Source organism: Notolabrus celidotus, unplaced genomic scaffold (assembly GCF_009762535.1).
Source record: "Notolabrus celidotus isolate fNotCel1 unplaced genomic scaffold, fNotCel1.pri scaffold_240_arrow_ctg1, whole genome shotgun sequence".
NCBI lineage: Eukaryota > Metazoa > Chordata > Actinopteri > Labriformes > Labridae > Notolabrus > Notolabrus celidotus.
In genome coordinates, this window is record NW_023260085.1 from 59,616 (window position 1) to 73,320 (window position 13,705).

Below are 13,705 nucleotides of genomic sequence, written 5' to 3' on the forward strand. Positions count from 1 at the left end.
GAGCGCTGCAGGTACAACACCTTAAAACAGATCACTGTGATGAAACACGCAGCACAGAGGCTCCTGCAGCCTCTGAACATGTTACCCTCTGAGCATGTAACCATGTTACCCTCTGAGCATGTTACCATGTTACCCTCTGAGCATGTTACCATGTTACCCTCTGAGCATGTTACCATGTTACCCTCTGAGCGTGTTACCATGTTACCCTCTGAGCATGTAACCATGTTACCCTCTGAGCATGTTACCATGTTACCCTCTGAGCATGTTACCATGTTACCCTCTGAGCATGTTACCATGTTACCCTCTGAGCGTGTTACCACGTTACCCTCTGAGCATGTTACCATGTTACCCTCTGAGCATGTTACCATGTTACCCTCTGAGCATGTTACCATGTTACCCTCTGAGCATGTTACCACATTACCCTCTGAGCATGTTACCACGTTACCCTCTGAGCATGTTACCATGTTACCCTCTGAGCATGTTACCACGTTACCCTCTGAGCATGTTACCACGTTACCCTCTGAGCATGTTACCCTCTGAGCATGTTACCATGTTACCCTCTGAGCATGTTACCATGTTATCCTCTGAGCATGTTACCACGTTACCCTCTGAGCATGTTACCACGTTACCCTCTGAGCATGTTACCACGTTACCCTCTGAGCATGTTACCACGTTACCCTCTGAGCATGTTACCACGTTACCCTCTGAGCATGTTACCACGTTACCCTCTGAGCGTGTTACCACGTTACCCTCTGAGCGTGTTACCACGTTACCCTCTGAGCGTGTTACCACGTTACCCTCTGAGCGTGTTACCATGTTACCCTCTGAGCGTGTTACCACGTTACCCTCTGAGCATGTTACCACGTTACCCTCTGAACATGTTACCACGTTACCCTCTGAGCATGTTACCATGTTACCCTCTGAGCATGTTACCATGTTACCATGTTACCCTCTGAGCATGTTACCACGTTACCCTCTGAGCATGTTACCACGTTACCCTCTGAACATGTTACCACGTTACCCTCTGAACATGTTACCACGTTACCCTCTGAGCATGTTACCACGTTACCCTCTGAACATGTTACCACGTTACCCTCTGAGCATGTTACCATGTTACCCTCTGACCATGTTACCACGTTACCCTCTGAGCATGTTACCACGTTACCCTCTGAGCATGTTACCATGTTACCCTCTGAGCATGTTACCACGTTACCCTCTGAGCATGTTACCACGTTACCCTCTGAGCATGTTACCCTCTGAGCATGTTACCATGTTACCCTCTGAGCATGTTACCATGTTATCCTCTGAGCATGTTACCACGTTACCCTCTGAGCATGTTACCACGTTACCCTCTGAGCATGTTACCACGTTACCCTCTGAGCATGTTACCACGTTACCCTCTGAGCGTGTTACCACGTTACCCTCTGAGCGTGTTACCACGTTACCCTCTGAGCGTGTTACCACGTTACCCTCTGAGCGTGTTACCACGTTACCCTCTGAGCGTGTTACCACGTTACCCTCTGAGCGTGTTACCACGTTACCCTCTGAGCGTGTTACCACGTTACCCTCTGAGCGTGTTACCACGTTACCCTCTGAGCGTGTTACCACGTTACCCTCTGAGCATGTTACCACGTTACCCTCTGAACATGTTACCACGTTACCCTCTGAGCATGTTACCATGTTACCCTCTGAGCATGTTACCATGTTACCATGTTACCCTCTGAGCATGTTACCACGTTACCCTCTGAGCATGTTACCACGTTACCCTCTGAACATGTTACCACGTTACCCTCTGAACATGTTACCACGTTACCCTCTGAGCATGTTACCACGTTACCCTCTGAACATGTTACCACGTTACCCTCTGAGCATGTTACCACGTTACCCTCTGAGCATGTTACCACGTTACCCTCTGAACATGTTACCACGTTACCCTCTGAGCATGTTACCATGTTACCCTCTGAGCATGTTACCACGTTACCCTCTGAGCATGTTACCATGTTACCCTCTGAGCATGTTACCACGTTACCCTCTGAGCATGTTACCACGTTACCCTCTGAGCATGTTACCATGTTACCCTCTGACCATGTTACCCTCTGACCATGTTACCATGTTACCCTCTGAGCATGTTACCATGTTACCATGTTACCCTCTGAGCATGTTACCACGTTACCCTCTGAGCATGTTACCATGTTACCCTCTGAGCATGTTACCATGTTACCACGTTACCCTCTGAGCATGTTACCACGTTACCCTCTGAGCATGTTACCATGTTACCCTCTGACCATGTTACCCTCTGACCATGTTACCCATGTTACCCTCTGACCATGTTACCCATGTTACCCTCTGACCATGTTACCCATGTTACCCTCTGACCATGTTACCCATGTTACCCTCTGACCATGTTACCCTCTGACCATGTTACCCATGTTACCCTCTGACCATGTTACCCTCTGAACATGTTACCCATGTTACCCTCTGAACATGTTACCCATGTTACCCACTGAACATGTTACCCATGTTACCATGTTACCCATGTTACCCACTGACCATGTTACCCATGTTACCCTCTGACCATGTTACCCTCTGAACATGTTACCCATGTTACCCTCTGAACATGTTACCCATGTTACCCACTGAACATGTTACCCATGTTACCCTCTGACCATGTTGCCCTCTGAGCATGTTACCATGTTACCCTCTGAACATGTTACCATGTTACCCTCTGAGCATGTTACCATGTTACCCTCTGAACATGTTACCATGTTACCCTCTGACCATGTTACCCTCTGAGCATCTTACCATGTTGCCCTCTGAGCATGTTACCATGTTACCCTCTGAACATGTTACCATGTTACCCTCTGACCATGTTACCATGTTACCCTCTGAACATGTTACCATGTTACCCTCTGAGCATGTTACCATGTTACCCTCTGAGCATGTTAACATGTTACCCTCTGAGCTCTTGAACATTGAGAGTCCAGCCTGTGATTAGTGTGAAATGATCCTTTAATTAATAAATACATCATAATGTTAGTTTCCAACATGAGATGGAAATGTTACGACAGACTGAGATGAATGAGTGATGTTTTTTACAGTGAAGGACGCCATGAAGTGAATCTTTAATGAGTACATATTCAAACTTTCTTCATCACTGAATTCACTTCCTTTATTTCCTTTTCTAAAACTCTCTCTCTTTCATTATTTCTGTTATTCTGTTTTTAAAGAGCTGCAGAAGTTTAAATAAATAAACAGACTGAAGTTTACTTTCTTCACTCAAAACAAATTTAAGGTTAAAAAATTAAAGAGACAAAAAATGAAAATCAATCATTCAGAGAAACTTTCTGCGTCTCTGCTGAAACAAACGACTTCTTCTTCTTCTTCATCTTTTTCTTCTTCTTCTTCTTCAGCCACAAGTCCCACCAACCCTCTCAATGCACGTCAGTCTGTCTGCCTGCATGTATGTCTGTCTGGTTGTCTGTCTGCCTGTCTGTCTGCCTGTCTACCTGTTTGTCTGTCTGCCTGTCTGTCTGCCTGTCTACCTGTTTGTCTACCTGTTTGTCTGTCTGCCTGTCTGTCTGTCTGTCTGTCTGCCTGTTTGTCTGTCTGTCTGTCTGTCTGTCTGTCTGCCTGTCTGTCTGTCTGTCTGCCTGTCTGTCCGTCTGTCTGTCTGTCTGTGTCTGCCTGTCTACCTGTTTGTCTGCCTGTCTGTCTGTCTGTCTGTCTGTCTGCCTGTCTGTCTACCTGTTTGTCTGTCTGTCTGTCTGTCTGCCTGTCTGTCTGTCTGTCTGCCTGTCTGTCCGTCTGTCTGTCTGTCTGTCTGCCTGTTTGTCTGTCTGTCTGTCTGTCTGTCTGTCTGTCTGCCTGTTTGTCTGTCTGTCTGTCTGTCTGTCTGTCTGTCTGTCTGCCTGTCTGTCTGTCTGTCTGCCTGTCTGTCCGTCTGTCTGTCTGTCTGTGTCTGCCTGTCTACCTGTTTGTCTGCCTGTCTGTCTGTCTGTCTGCCTGTCTGTCTACCTGTTTGTCTGTCTGTCTGTCTGTCTGTCTGTCTGCCTGTCTGTCCGTCTGTCTGTCTGTCTGTCTGCCTGTTTGTCTGTCTGTCTGTCTGTGTCTGCCTGTCTACCTGTTTGTCTGCCTGTCTGTCTGTCTGTCTGTCTGTCTGCCTGTCTGTCTACCTGTTTGTCTGTCTGTCTGTCTGTCTGCCTGTCTGTCTGTCTGTCTGTCTGTCTGTCTGAAGTTGTGTGGGGATCACACTGGATCTGGAGGTCTAGGTGTTCATGTTTTGGGGGCGGGTCCTGGCTGAGGGACATTTTACATTTGAGCATCAGAAGAAGAAACAGCGGCGTTGGTGGGCGGGATCTCTTCTGACTCTGTCTCCTGGGGGGGCTTTGATAGTTCTGACCTGCTGATGAGAGTCTTCAGGAGAACTTCTTCTTGGTGGCCGTGAACCGCTCCATGTACTGAGGAGGAAAAACAGAGACCATAAGAGACCATATGAGACCATCAGAGACTATAAAAGACTATCAGAGACTTGCTAAGACTATTAGAGACTATCAGAGACTTGCATAGACCTACTGAGACGACCAGAGACCATCAGAGACTATCAAAGACTATCAGAGACTTGCATAGACCTGCTGAGACTATCAAAGATCTGCTGAGACTATCAGAGACCGTTCCTGGAGCTTTATCAGAATCCATCTCTCTGACACTGGGGGGGAACATTAAGCAGTTCTGACCTTGTCATAGCCGTCCAGGTCTCTGAGACTCTTCCCCTCAAACAGGTTTCCCTCCACTGTGATTAAAGACACCTGGGAGTCCTTCAGGATGCAGTCAGGGATGGCAGACAGCTCTAGACAGTTCTCCTCCAGACGAAGGACCTTCAGACGGGGGCATCGGGCGACCTCTGCCGACAGCACAGAGATCTGGAAGAAGAGGAAGAGGAGAATAAAGGATCTCAGGATCTCAGTCTATGGTGTAAAAGTTTTAGGTCCTAAAATATCTACAAGAGTCTGGGTTTTTAGTAAGCTCTGGTCTTGGTGCTGAAAGCTGGACCACTAACCTCCAGTTCAGAGTTAGTTTCACTGTATGTGGGGTTTCTTAGTCCTCTGAGCCAAGTGCACCAGCTGAGTGTAGACCTACATCGGACCTTGAGCTAAAAATGAGGCCCTGTGACCCTGTTAGACTGAGGCCCTGTACTCCTGTTAGACTGAGGCCCTGTGCCCCTGTTAGACTGAGGCCCAGTAACCCTGTTAGACTGAGGCCCTGTACTCCTGTTAGACTTAGGCCCAGTAACCCTGTTAGACTGAGGCCCTGTGCCCCTGTTAGACTGAGGCCCTGTGCCCCTGTTAGACTGAGGCCCAGTAACCATGTTAGACTGAGGCCCTGTGCCCCTGTTAGACTGAGGCCCTGTAACCCTGTTAGACTGAGGCCCTGTGCCCCTGTTAGACTGAGGCCCAGTAACCATGTTAGACTGAGGCCCTGTGCCCCTGTTAGACTGAGGCCCAGTAACCATGTTAGACTGAGGCCCTGTGCCCCTGTTAGACTGAGGCCCTGTAACCCTGTTAGACTGAGGCCCTGTGTCCCTGTTAGACTGAGGCCCTGTGCCCCTGTTAGACTGAGGCCCTGTACCCCTGTTAGACTGAGGCCCTGTGCCCCTGTTAGACTGAGGCCCAGTAACCCTGTTAGACTGAGGCCCTGTGTCCCTGTTAGACTGAGGCCCTGTGCCCCTGTTAGACTGAGGCCCAGTAACCCTGTTAGACTGAGGCCCTGTGCCCCTGTTAGACTGAGGCCCTGTGCCACTGTTAGACTGAGGCCCTGTGCCCCTGTTAGACTGAGGCCCTGTGCCCCTGTTAGACTGAGGCCCTGTGCCCCTGTTAGACTGAGGCCCTGTGCCCCTGTTAGACTGAGGCCCTGTGCCCCTGTTAGACTGACTTTGTGTTGACTACATGAAGATATTTTGATTAGAGGACACAGAGAAGATCAGCCACAGATACGGCCGACACCCAGCTGGTGCACTTGGTCCCAGATGAGGACCTTTGGTACCTGGTTCTGGTTGAAGTTGATCTCAATGGCCTGCAGCTCTGACACCTCTGAGGGGACGGTCTGAATCTTGTTGTGGGACAAGTCCAGAAGGTCCAGATGCCTCAGGTTTCCAAGTCCGGAGGGAAATTCTGAGATTTGGTTTCCTGAAAGGCTGAGGGTCCGCAGAGCTTTGATCTGGCCCAGGCTGGAGGGAATTTGCTGGATCCGGTTCCCATTCAGGCTCAAAGTCTCCAGCTTTTTCAGCTTAGAGAGCTCACTGGGGATGCTGGCTGCGGACAAACAACATCTTCATGAGAACCTAAGAGGGTCAGCTACAGATCTTTAGGAAGCTTGAAATGCCAAAACCGGATCTGTTGATCCCCCAAAGGTAAAACCATTTGAAATCTCCCTATAAAACACAAAATGACATGTGAGAAGAAACCTACAATCCAGCTACTGAACCAGCACGAGAGGACACCTGAGGAGTACCAAGGGGTACCTGCGTTGGTAACAGATCCATAACAACTTATTTTCATTTCATATGTAAAGCATCAGATCAGAGCCAAGTCAGACTGTAGACCGTGTTGGACTACAGTCTGAGTGTGTTCTAATGGTGCAGGCTGAGAGGATTGTAGTGGTGCAGCATCAGAACCACATCACGTGGAGGGTCTTTGGATTGATGTGTTGTGATAAACCAAGATGGAGAACTGAGATAAACGTTACAAACACGGACGGGCGTTCAAGTCTGCGCTGCCTGAAGTTGGTGAATCAGCTGATTGCTCTGCTTTCACTGTGCCAGCGATACAGGAAGTTAATCTGATTGGTCGGGAGCAGCTGATGGGGTTGTGATGGAACTGAAGTTCAGCCTGACTTTAACCTCAGGATTGATGGATGTTCCCTCTGCACTGTTGATCTGCAGGTCCTCTATGACCTGAGTGATGGTAACCCCTCTTTTAATTTGAAAAGCTGTTCACAGGAAGGTGATTAATACAAACATCAAACACTTACTAAGTCTGTTGGAGTTCAGCGTGAGACTCTTAAGCAGCAGGAAGTTTCCAACAGACGCTGGGACAACCTCGATCTTATTCCCCGACAGATCCACGGTCCGCAGGTTTGCAGTGAGTCTCTGCAGCTCCTCTGGAAACTGAACAATCACAGAGACACAGGAAGTGATCACATGACCGCTGACATCACGCAAAGAACAACTGTATAACTAGTATAACTGTATCGATGACATGCTAATAAAAACATGTGGTGTGTGTCTCACCTCCTGGAGTCCCTTCGCTGTCAGCTGGAATACTCCGGTCTTCTGAGATGTTTCCAAGTGAGACTTTAAAGCACTGTTCCCCATCTGGACCTGCAGGCCTGCCTGCCTGTCTGTCTGTCTCCTCCTGTTCTTCTTCGGTGGTGTCAATAGGATCAGCAGTCCTCCTGTTCTTCTTCGGTGGTGTTAATGGGCTCAGCAGTCCTCCTGTTCTTCTTCGGTGGTATAATAGGATCAGCAGTCCTCCTGTTCTTCTTCAGTGGTGTTAATAGGATCAGCAGTCCTCCTGTTCTTCTTCGGTGGTATAATAGGATCAGCAGTCCTGTTCTTCTTCGGTGGTATAATAGGATCAGCAGTCCTCCTGTTCTTCTTCAGCTGTGTTAATAGGATCAGCAGTCCTCCTGTTCTTCTTCGGTGGTATAATGGGATCAGCAGTGAAATCCCTGCAGAGTAAAATCATCAACAACAGACTGAAAGCTAAAGTTAGCTACACCAGCTGACATGTGAGACTGAATTCAAACCCTGTTGACTGTGTAAAGATTATACTTAAACCACTACTACTAATAAAAATACATGTTATTATTTATGCACGTTCAGGAGCCAGGACAGACTCACAAACATGCTACACACAGTATACTCAGTGTGTGGATCCAAGCTAGCGTTAGCACAGTTTGTTTATATGATGACAGCTAGCGTTAGCACAGTTTGTTTATATGAAGAGAGCTAGCGTTAGCACAGTTTGTTTATATGAAGAGAGCTAGCTTTAGCACAGTTTGTTTATATGAGGAGAGCTAGCGTTAGCACAGTTTGTTTATATGAGGAGAGCTAGCTTTAGCACAGTTTGTTTATATGAGGAGAGCTAGCTTTAGCACAGTTTGTTTATATGAGGAGAGCTAGCGTTAGCACAGTTTGTTTATATGAGGAGAGCTAGCTTTAGCACAGTTTGTTTATATGAGGAGAGCTAGCTTTAGCACAGTTTGTTTATATGAGGAGAGCTAGCGTTTAACAGCCAGCCGACACAGACACAGCTTTATAATAATATTAATAAATTGTATTATATTTATTATATATATTATAGATGGACTCAGCTCTGACTCACAGCTCGGTGAACTTTGAAACGTCGTTTCTCTTCGGGATGTTGAGTTATTTATGATCACCGAGGAGTCGGAGAGGAGACTCCCTGCTTCAGCTGGACGAAGAGCACAGCAGTAGCCAATGACAGCAGCCCTAACTAACTCTAACCAGCCAATAGCAGCAGCAGAGAGGGGCTACGTCACTTCTTCTTCTTCTTCTTCTTCTTCTTCTTCTTCTTCTTCTTCTTTCCGGCAGACTAGAGGACCGAGAGACAGCAGAGACCAGCTCACACCACCGTCCAGCAGGGGGCGGTACTGCACCGGAAACTCTTTAAGAAGAAGAAGAAGAAGAAGAAGTCAAACTTTCCGCGGGCTGGAGGATCTGTTGTTGTTGTTGTTGTTGTGTTTCTGTGTTTTCTCTGGAGATGTTATTCGGTTCAGTTTGAAGGACAGGAGGATCCCCGGTAAGAAGTGAAACGGTAAGTGACTCTGATGTCATCTTTAACGGAGGAACCGTAGAAACGACCCTTTGTGATTATTAACAGAGAGCCTCTCCGTCAGTGTGACTCTGTTCTGTCCTCCTGTGCTTTAAACAGGAAACAGAGACAAGACCTGAACGAGCCGGACTGAGTCCGCTTCAAACACACTGCAGTGCTCCTACAGATTTATCAACACACACACACACACACACACACACACACACACACACACACACACACACACACACACACACACACCAAACACACACACACACACACACACACACACACACACACACCAAACACACACACACACCACACACACACACACACACACACACACACACACACACACACACACACACACACACACACCAAACACACACAAAACACACACACACACACACACACACACACACACACACACCAAAAACACACATACACACACCAAAAACACACATACACACACACACACACACACACACACACACACACCAAAAACACATACACACCAAAAACACACACACACACACAGAGGATCTCAGGTCAAAGGTCATCATGTGATGTCATCTTTCGGCTGTCAGCTTGTTTTATCTGCATCAGAATTACTTTGTTTTTTATTACAGGGACAGGAAACAGCCTTCATCCCTGCCCCTTCAAAATAAGATCAGAACAAGTGAAGCCTTGAATAAAGGTCCCTTAGAATGACTGGGGCAGGGGGCAAGGGTTAAAGGACTCTTAGCTAAATTTGGCTCTGGTCCTTCAGCCCCACCATCGTCACCGTAGCGCTCTTTAACAGCTTGATTAGTTAAATACAGGACCTGGTTGATTAATTAAATACAGGACCTGGTTGATTAATTAAATACAGGACCTGGTTGATTAGTTAAATACAGGACCTGGTTGATTGATTAAATACAGGACCTGGTTGATTGATTAAATACAGGACCTGGTTGATTAGTTAAATACAGGACCTGGTTGATTGATTAAATACAGGACCTGGTTGATTGATTAAATACAGGACCTGGTTGATTAGTTAAATACAGGACCTGGTTGATTGATTAAATACAGGACCTGGTTGATTAGTTAAATACAGGACCTGGTTGATTAGTTAAATACAGGACCTGGTTGATTGATTAAATACAGGACCTGGTTGATTAGTTAAATACAGGACCTGGTTGATTAGTTAAATACAGGACCTGGTTGATTAGTTAAATACAGGACCTGGTTGATTGATTAAATACAGGACCTGGTTGATTGATTAAATACAGGACCTGGTTGATTAGTTAAATACAGGACCTGGTTGATTAGTTAAATACAGGACCTGGTTGATTGATTAAATACAGGACCTGGTTGATTAGTTAAATACAGGACCTGGTTGATTAGTTAAATACAGGACCTGGTTGATTGATTAATACAGGACCTGGTTGATTGATTAAATACAGGACCTGGTTGATTAGTTAATACAGGACCTGGTTGATTAGTTAAATACAGGACCTGGTTGATTAGTTAAATACAGGACCTGGTTGATTAGTTAAATACAGGACCTGGTTGATTAGTTAAAAACAGGACCTGGTTGATTAGTTAAAAACAGGACCTGGTTGATTGATTAAATACAGGACCTGGTTGATTGATTAAATACAGGACCTGGTTGATTAGTTAAAAACAGGACCTGGTTGATTAGTTAAAAACAGGACCTGGTTGATTGATTAAATACAGGACCTGGTTGATAACTTCTTAAACCCTGTTTCTGTTTCAGATGTCTCAGCGGGATCTGTCTCCATTCTCTGTGACTCCAGCTGCAGGTTTGCTGTCCAGGTGTGTCTCTAAAGGAACTGTGACTCAGGTGAGACTATCAGAGTCCTGCTCAGAGAGTGGAGCAACCATCCTGCTGTGTTTCAATAAAAAATAAAGAAGACAAAGTGTTCAAAGTTATATCAAATATGATTTAGAAAAAAAAACAGCATTGTAACACTCATAACAATCAATCAGTTAGTTAGTTAATCAGCCAATCAGCTTCCTTTCTGAAGTTTATTTAAATGTATGAGGGAAACATTTTCATTCAGAGTAAGGTTTAATAGGTATGAGTTTATGGGAAGGACACTTTGTTATTCTCTCATTCTTTTATATTTTCTCTCCATCTCCAGGAGGAGATTGACTCAGCTTCCTCAAAGCTAAGCCCCGCCTTCTCAGACTTCCTTCATGAGGCTGAGCAGCGAATCAGAATGCAGAGACAGGTGTCCGAGGTACAATAATGAACCCTTAACAAAAACACTGTTTCAACTTTCTGACTATTTTCAAGTTCAGCATGTTTTTATTTTTCCCATAATATTTTTATTTTTATTTTTATAATGTTTTTATTTTCAGATTTTTTTTCTCTTATCTTTTTAATCTTTATTTTCGGAATATCTTTTTTTTTTCAAAATGTTTTTATTTTTATTTTCAGAATGTTTTTATTTTCAAAAATTTTATTATTTTCAGAATGTTTTTATTTTTATTTTCTGAATATGTTTTCTCTCTACTATGTGTTGAATGTTTAAACAGTTAACGCCTCAGACCTCTCCCATTGTCAGAGCTGAGATATGCTGCTCTTCCTACATGTCCCAGGATGCATTTCACCTCCAACTTGGCGTGTCCTTTTTTCTCCTGTTCACTTTTAAACATTAACGTCTGAACATTCACACTGAGGGAGAAACATCCCCCTCCATGATTTCATTCATTTTGACTTCAGATGTTTTATTAATATTTTTATTTTCACCATTTTTATTTTAGTTTAGAAATGTGTGTTTGTGTGTTTCTTCCTCTCAAAGATAAATGTGTGTTTGTGTGTTTCTTCCTCTCAAAGATAAATGTGTGTTTGTGTGTTTCTTCCTCTCAAACATAAATGTGTGTTTGTGTTTCTTCCTCTCAAAGATAAATGTGTGTTTGTGTGTTTCTTCCTCTCAAAGATAAATGTGTGTTTGTGTGTTTCTTCCTCTCAAAGATAAATGTGTGTTTGTGTGTTTCTTCCTCTCAAAGATAAATGTGTGTTTGTGTTCAGCTGCAGCTGGAGGCGGAGCTTCTGAAGACAGAGAAGAGGAGCGCTGACGTTACACACACCTATCACCTGAGTGAGCTCTTGTTCCATGTTTCGTTGACTTTAATAAACTAAGAATTCATTTTAAAGTAATTTATAAATAAAATGAAACTCTCTTTTTTAACATCTTCTCCCGTCTGGTCCGCAGCTCGCAGGTTCCACCGACTGCAGGTGTTCTGTGGTCACCTGCAGGACGTCCTGAAGGAGCAGAACGCTCTGCGACAGAGACTGATGAGACCGCTGGGCCACACCAACCTGCCGGTACAGGCTCACCTGCACAGGTAACACCTCCTTCCTTACTATGATGTCATTCAGGTAAGATCACATGAGTCCTATGAACACAGAAAGACCCCCCTTTACACAGAGTCTGTCCTTCATCATGATCTCTACCTTTACAGAGTCTGTCCTTCATCATGAGCTTTACCTTTACAGAGTCTGTCCTTCATCATGATCTTTACCTTTACAGAGTCTGTCCTTCATCATGATCTTTACCTTTACAGAGTCTGTCCTTCATCATGATCTTTACCTTTACAGAGAGTCTGTCCTTCATCATGATCTCTACCTTTACAGAGAGTCTGTCCTTCATCATGTTTTTACCTTTACAGAGTCTGTCCTTCATCATGATCTTTACCTTTACAGAGTCTGTCCTTCATCATGATCTTTACCTTTACACAGAGTCTGTCCTTCATCATGATCTTTACCTTTACAGAGTCTGTCCTTCATCATGATCTTTACCTTTACAGAGTCTGTCCTTCATCATGATCTTTACCTTTACACAGAGTCTGTCCTTCATCATGATCTTTACCTTTACAGAGAGTCTGTCCTTCATCATGATCTTTACCTTTACACAGAGTCTGTCCTTCATCATGATCTTTACCTTTACAGAGTCTGTCCTTCATCATGATCTTTACCTTTACAGAGTCTGTCCTTCATCATGATCTTTACCTTTACAGAGTCTGTCCTTCATCATGATCTTTACCTTTACACAGAGTCTGTCCTTCATCATGATCTTTACCTCTACAGAGAGTCTGTCCTTCATCATGATCTTTACCTTTACAGTCTGTCCTTTATCATGATCTTTACCTTTACAGAGAGTCTGTCCTTCATCATGATCTTTACCTTTACAGAGTCTGTCCTTCATCATGATCTTTACCTTTACAGAGTCTGTCCTTCATCATGATCTTTACCTTTACACAGAGTCTGTCCTTCATCATGATCTCTACCTTTACAGAGAGTCTGTCCTTCATCATGATCTTTACCTTTACAGAGTCTGTCCTTCATCATGATCTTTACCTTTACAGAGAGTCTGTCCTTCATCATGATCTTTACCTTTACAGAGTCTGTCCTTCATCATGATCTCTACCTTTACAGAGAGTCTGTCCTTCATCATGAGCTTCATCAACAGAATCCAATTTTCTGGATCAGGTCTGAACCAGTCCAGTATGTGAACCGGTCCAGTGTGTGAAATGTTCCCATGGTCTGCAGGTTCGTGGTGGATTTGGTGTTGATGTTGCCGGACTTCGTAGAGATTTTGGAGCAGAACCTGAACTCAGTCCGCTGTAGTCCCGCCACCAGGGACAACCTGGATCAGCTGGTCAGTCACATGACATTGATGACATCACTCTTTAAGATGATAAATATTGTTTTGGTGCATCTTACTACATTTGAATATCTTATAAAATTCAATTTATTTCAGTAGTTACATTTAAACAGTGAACCTCATATTATATAGATTCAGTAAACACAGAATGAAATATTTATTTTAAATGTGATAATTATCATTTAAAGTTCACTGAAA

General features: G+C 44.6%; 2 protein-coding genes across 4 annotated transcripts; one reads left to right on the plus strand and one right to left on the minus strand.

Annotated features, from left to right (window-relative positions):
• Positions 1-4,120: 4,120 nt before the first annotated feature.
• lrrc57 (leucine rich repeat containing 57) lies at positions 4,121-8,589 on the minus strand. Of its 3 annotated transcripts, XM_034678831.1 has the most exons (7): positions 8,382-8,544; positions 7,450-7,725; positions 7,286-7,409; positions 7,027-7,162; positions 6,040-6,308; positions 4,734-4,919; positions 4,133-4,457 (listed from the first exon to the last, which is right to left on the minus strand). In XM_034678831.1, exons 3-7 carry the CDS (start codon positions 7,367-7,369, stop codon positions 4,416-4,418), a joined length of 717 nt encoding a protein of 238 aa, XP_034534722.1. In that variant the 5' UTR covers positions 7,370-7,409; positions 7,450-7,725; positions 8,382-8,544; the 3' UTR covers positions 4,133-4,415. The 3 variants fall into 3 exon arrangements, with proteins under 3 accessions (XP_034534720.1, XP_034534722.1, XP_034534721.1); XM_034678829.1 differs by having other exon boundaries at positions 4,121-4,457; positions 7,286-7,725; positions 8,382-8,589; XM_034678830.1 differs by having other exon boundaries at positions 7,286-7,752; positions 8,382-8,543.
• A 47-nt stretch (positions 8,590-8,636) lies between these two features.
• On the plus strand, positions 8,637-13,641 carry haus2 (HAUS augmin like complex subunit 2). Its single transcript, XM_034678832.1, has 6 exons — positions 8,637-8,834; positions 10,591-10,677; positions 10,979-11,077; positions 11,872-11,941; positions 12,056-12,188; positions 13,393-13,641. The coding sequence occupies exons 2-6, from the start codon at positions 10,591-10,593 to the stop codon at positions 13,604-13,606; spliced, it is 603 nt and encodes a 200-aa protein (XP_034534723.1). The 5' UTR covers positions 8,637-8,834; the 3' UTR covers positions 13,607-13,641.
• Positions 13,642-13,705: the final 64 nt, after the last annotated feature.

What these genes read in the sequence shown, in the direction of transcription:
- haus2 (XM_034678832.1), top strand. Translation starts at nt 10,591, where the DNA reads ATGTCTCAGCGGGATCTGTCTCCATTCTCTGTGACTCCAGCTGCAGGT. An exon ending in TGCAGAGACAGGTGTCCGAG is followed by an intron (nt 11,078 to 11,871) that starts GTACAATAATGA and finishes GTTTGTGTTCAG; the next exon opens with CTGCAGCTGGAGGCGGAGCT. An exon ending in GTACAGGCTCACCTGCACAG is followed by an intron (nt 12,189 to 13,392) that starts GTAACACCTCCT and finishes CATGGTCTGCAG; the next exon opens with GTTCGTGGTGGATTTGGTGT.
- lrrc57 (XM_034678829.1), bottom strand. Translation starts at nt 7,369, where the DNA reads ATGGGGAACAGTGCTTTAAAGTCTCACTTGGAAACATCTCAGAAGACC. An exon ending in TCAACTTCAACCAGAACCAG is followed by an intron (nt 4,920 to 6,039) that starts GTACCAAAGGTC and finishes CTCTTCTTCCAG; the next exon opens with ATCTCTGTGCTGTCGGCAGA. An exon ending in ACCTGGACGGCTATGACAAG is followed by an intron (nt 4,458 to 4,733) that starts GTCAGAACTGCT and finishes TTTCCTCCTCAG; the next exon opens with TACATGGAGCGGTTCACGGC.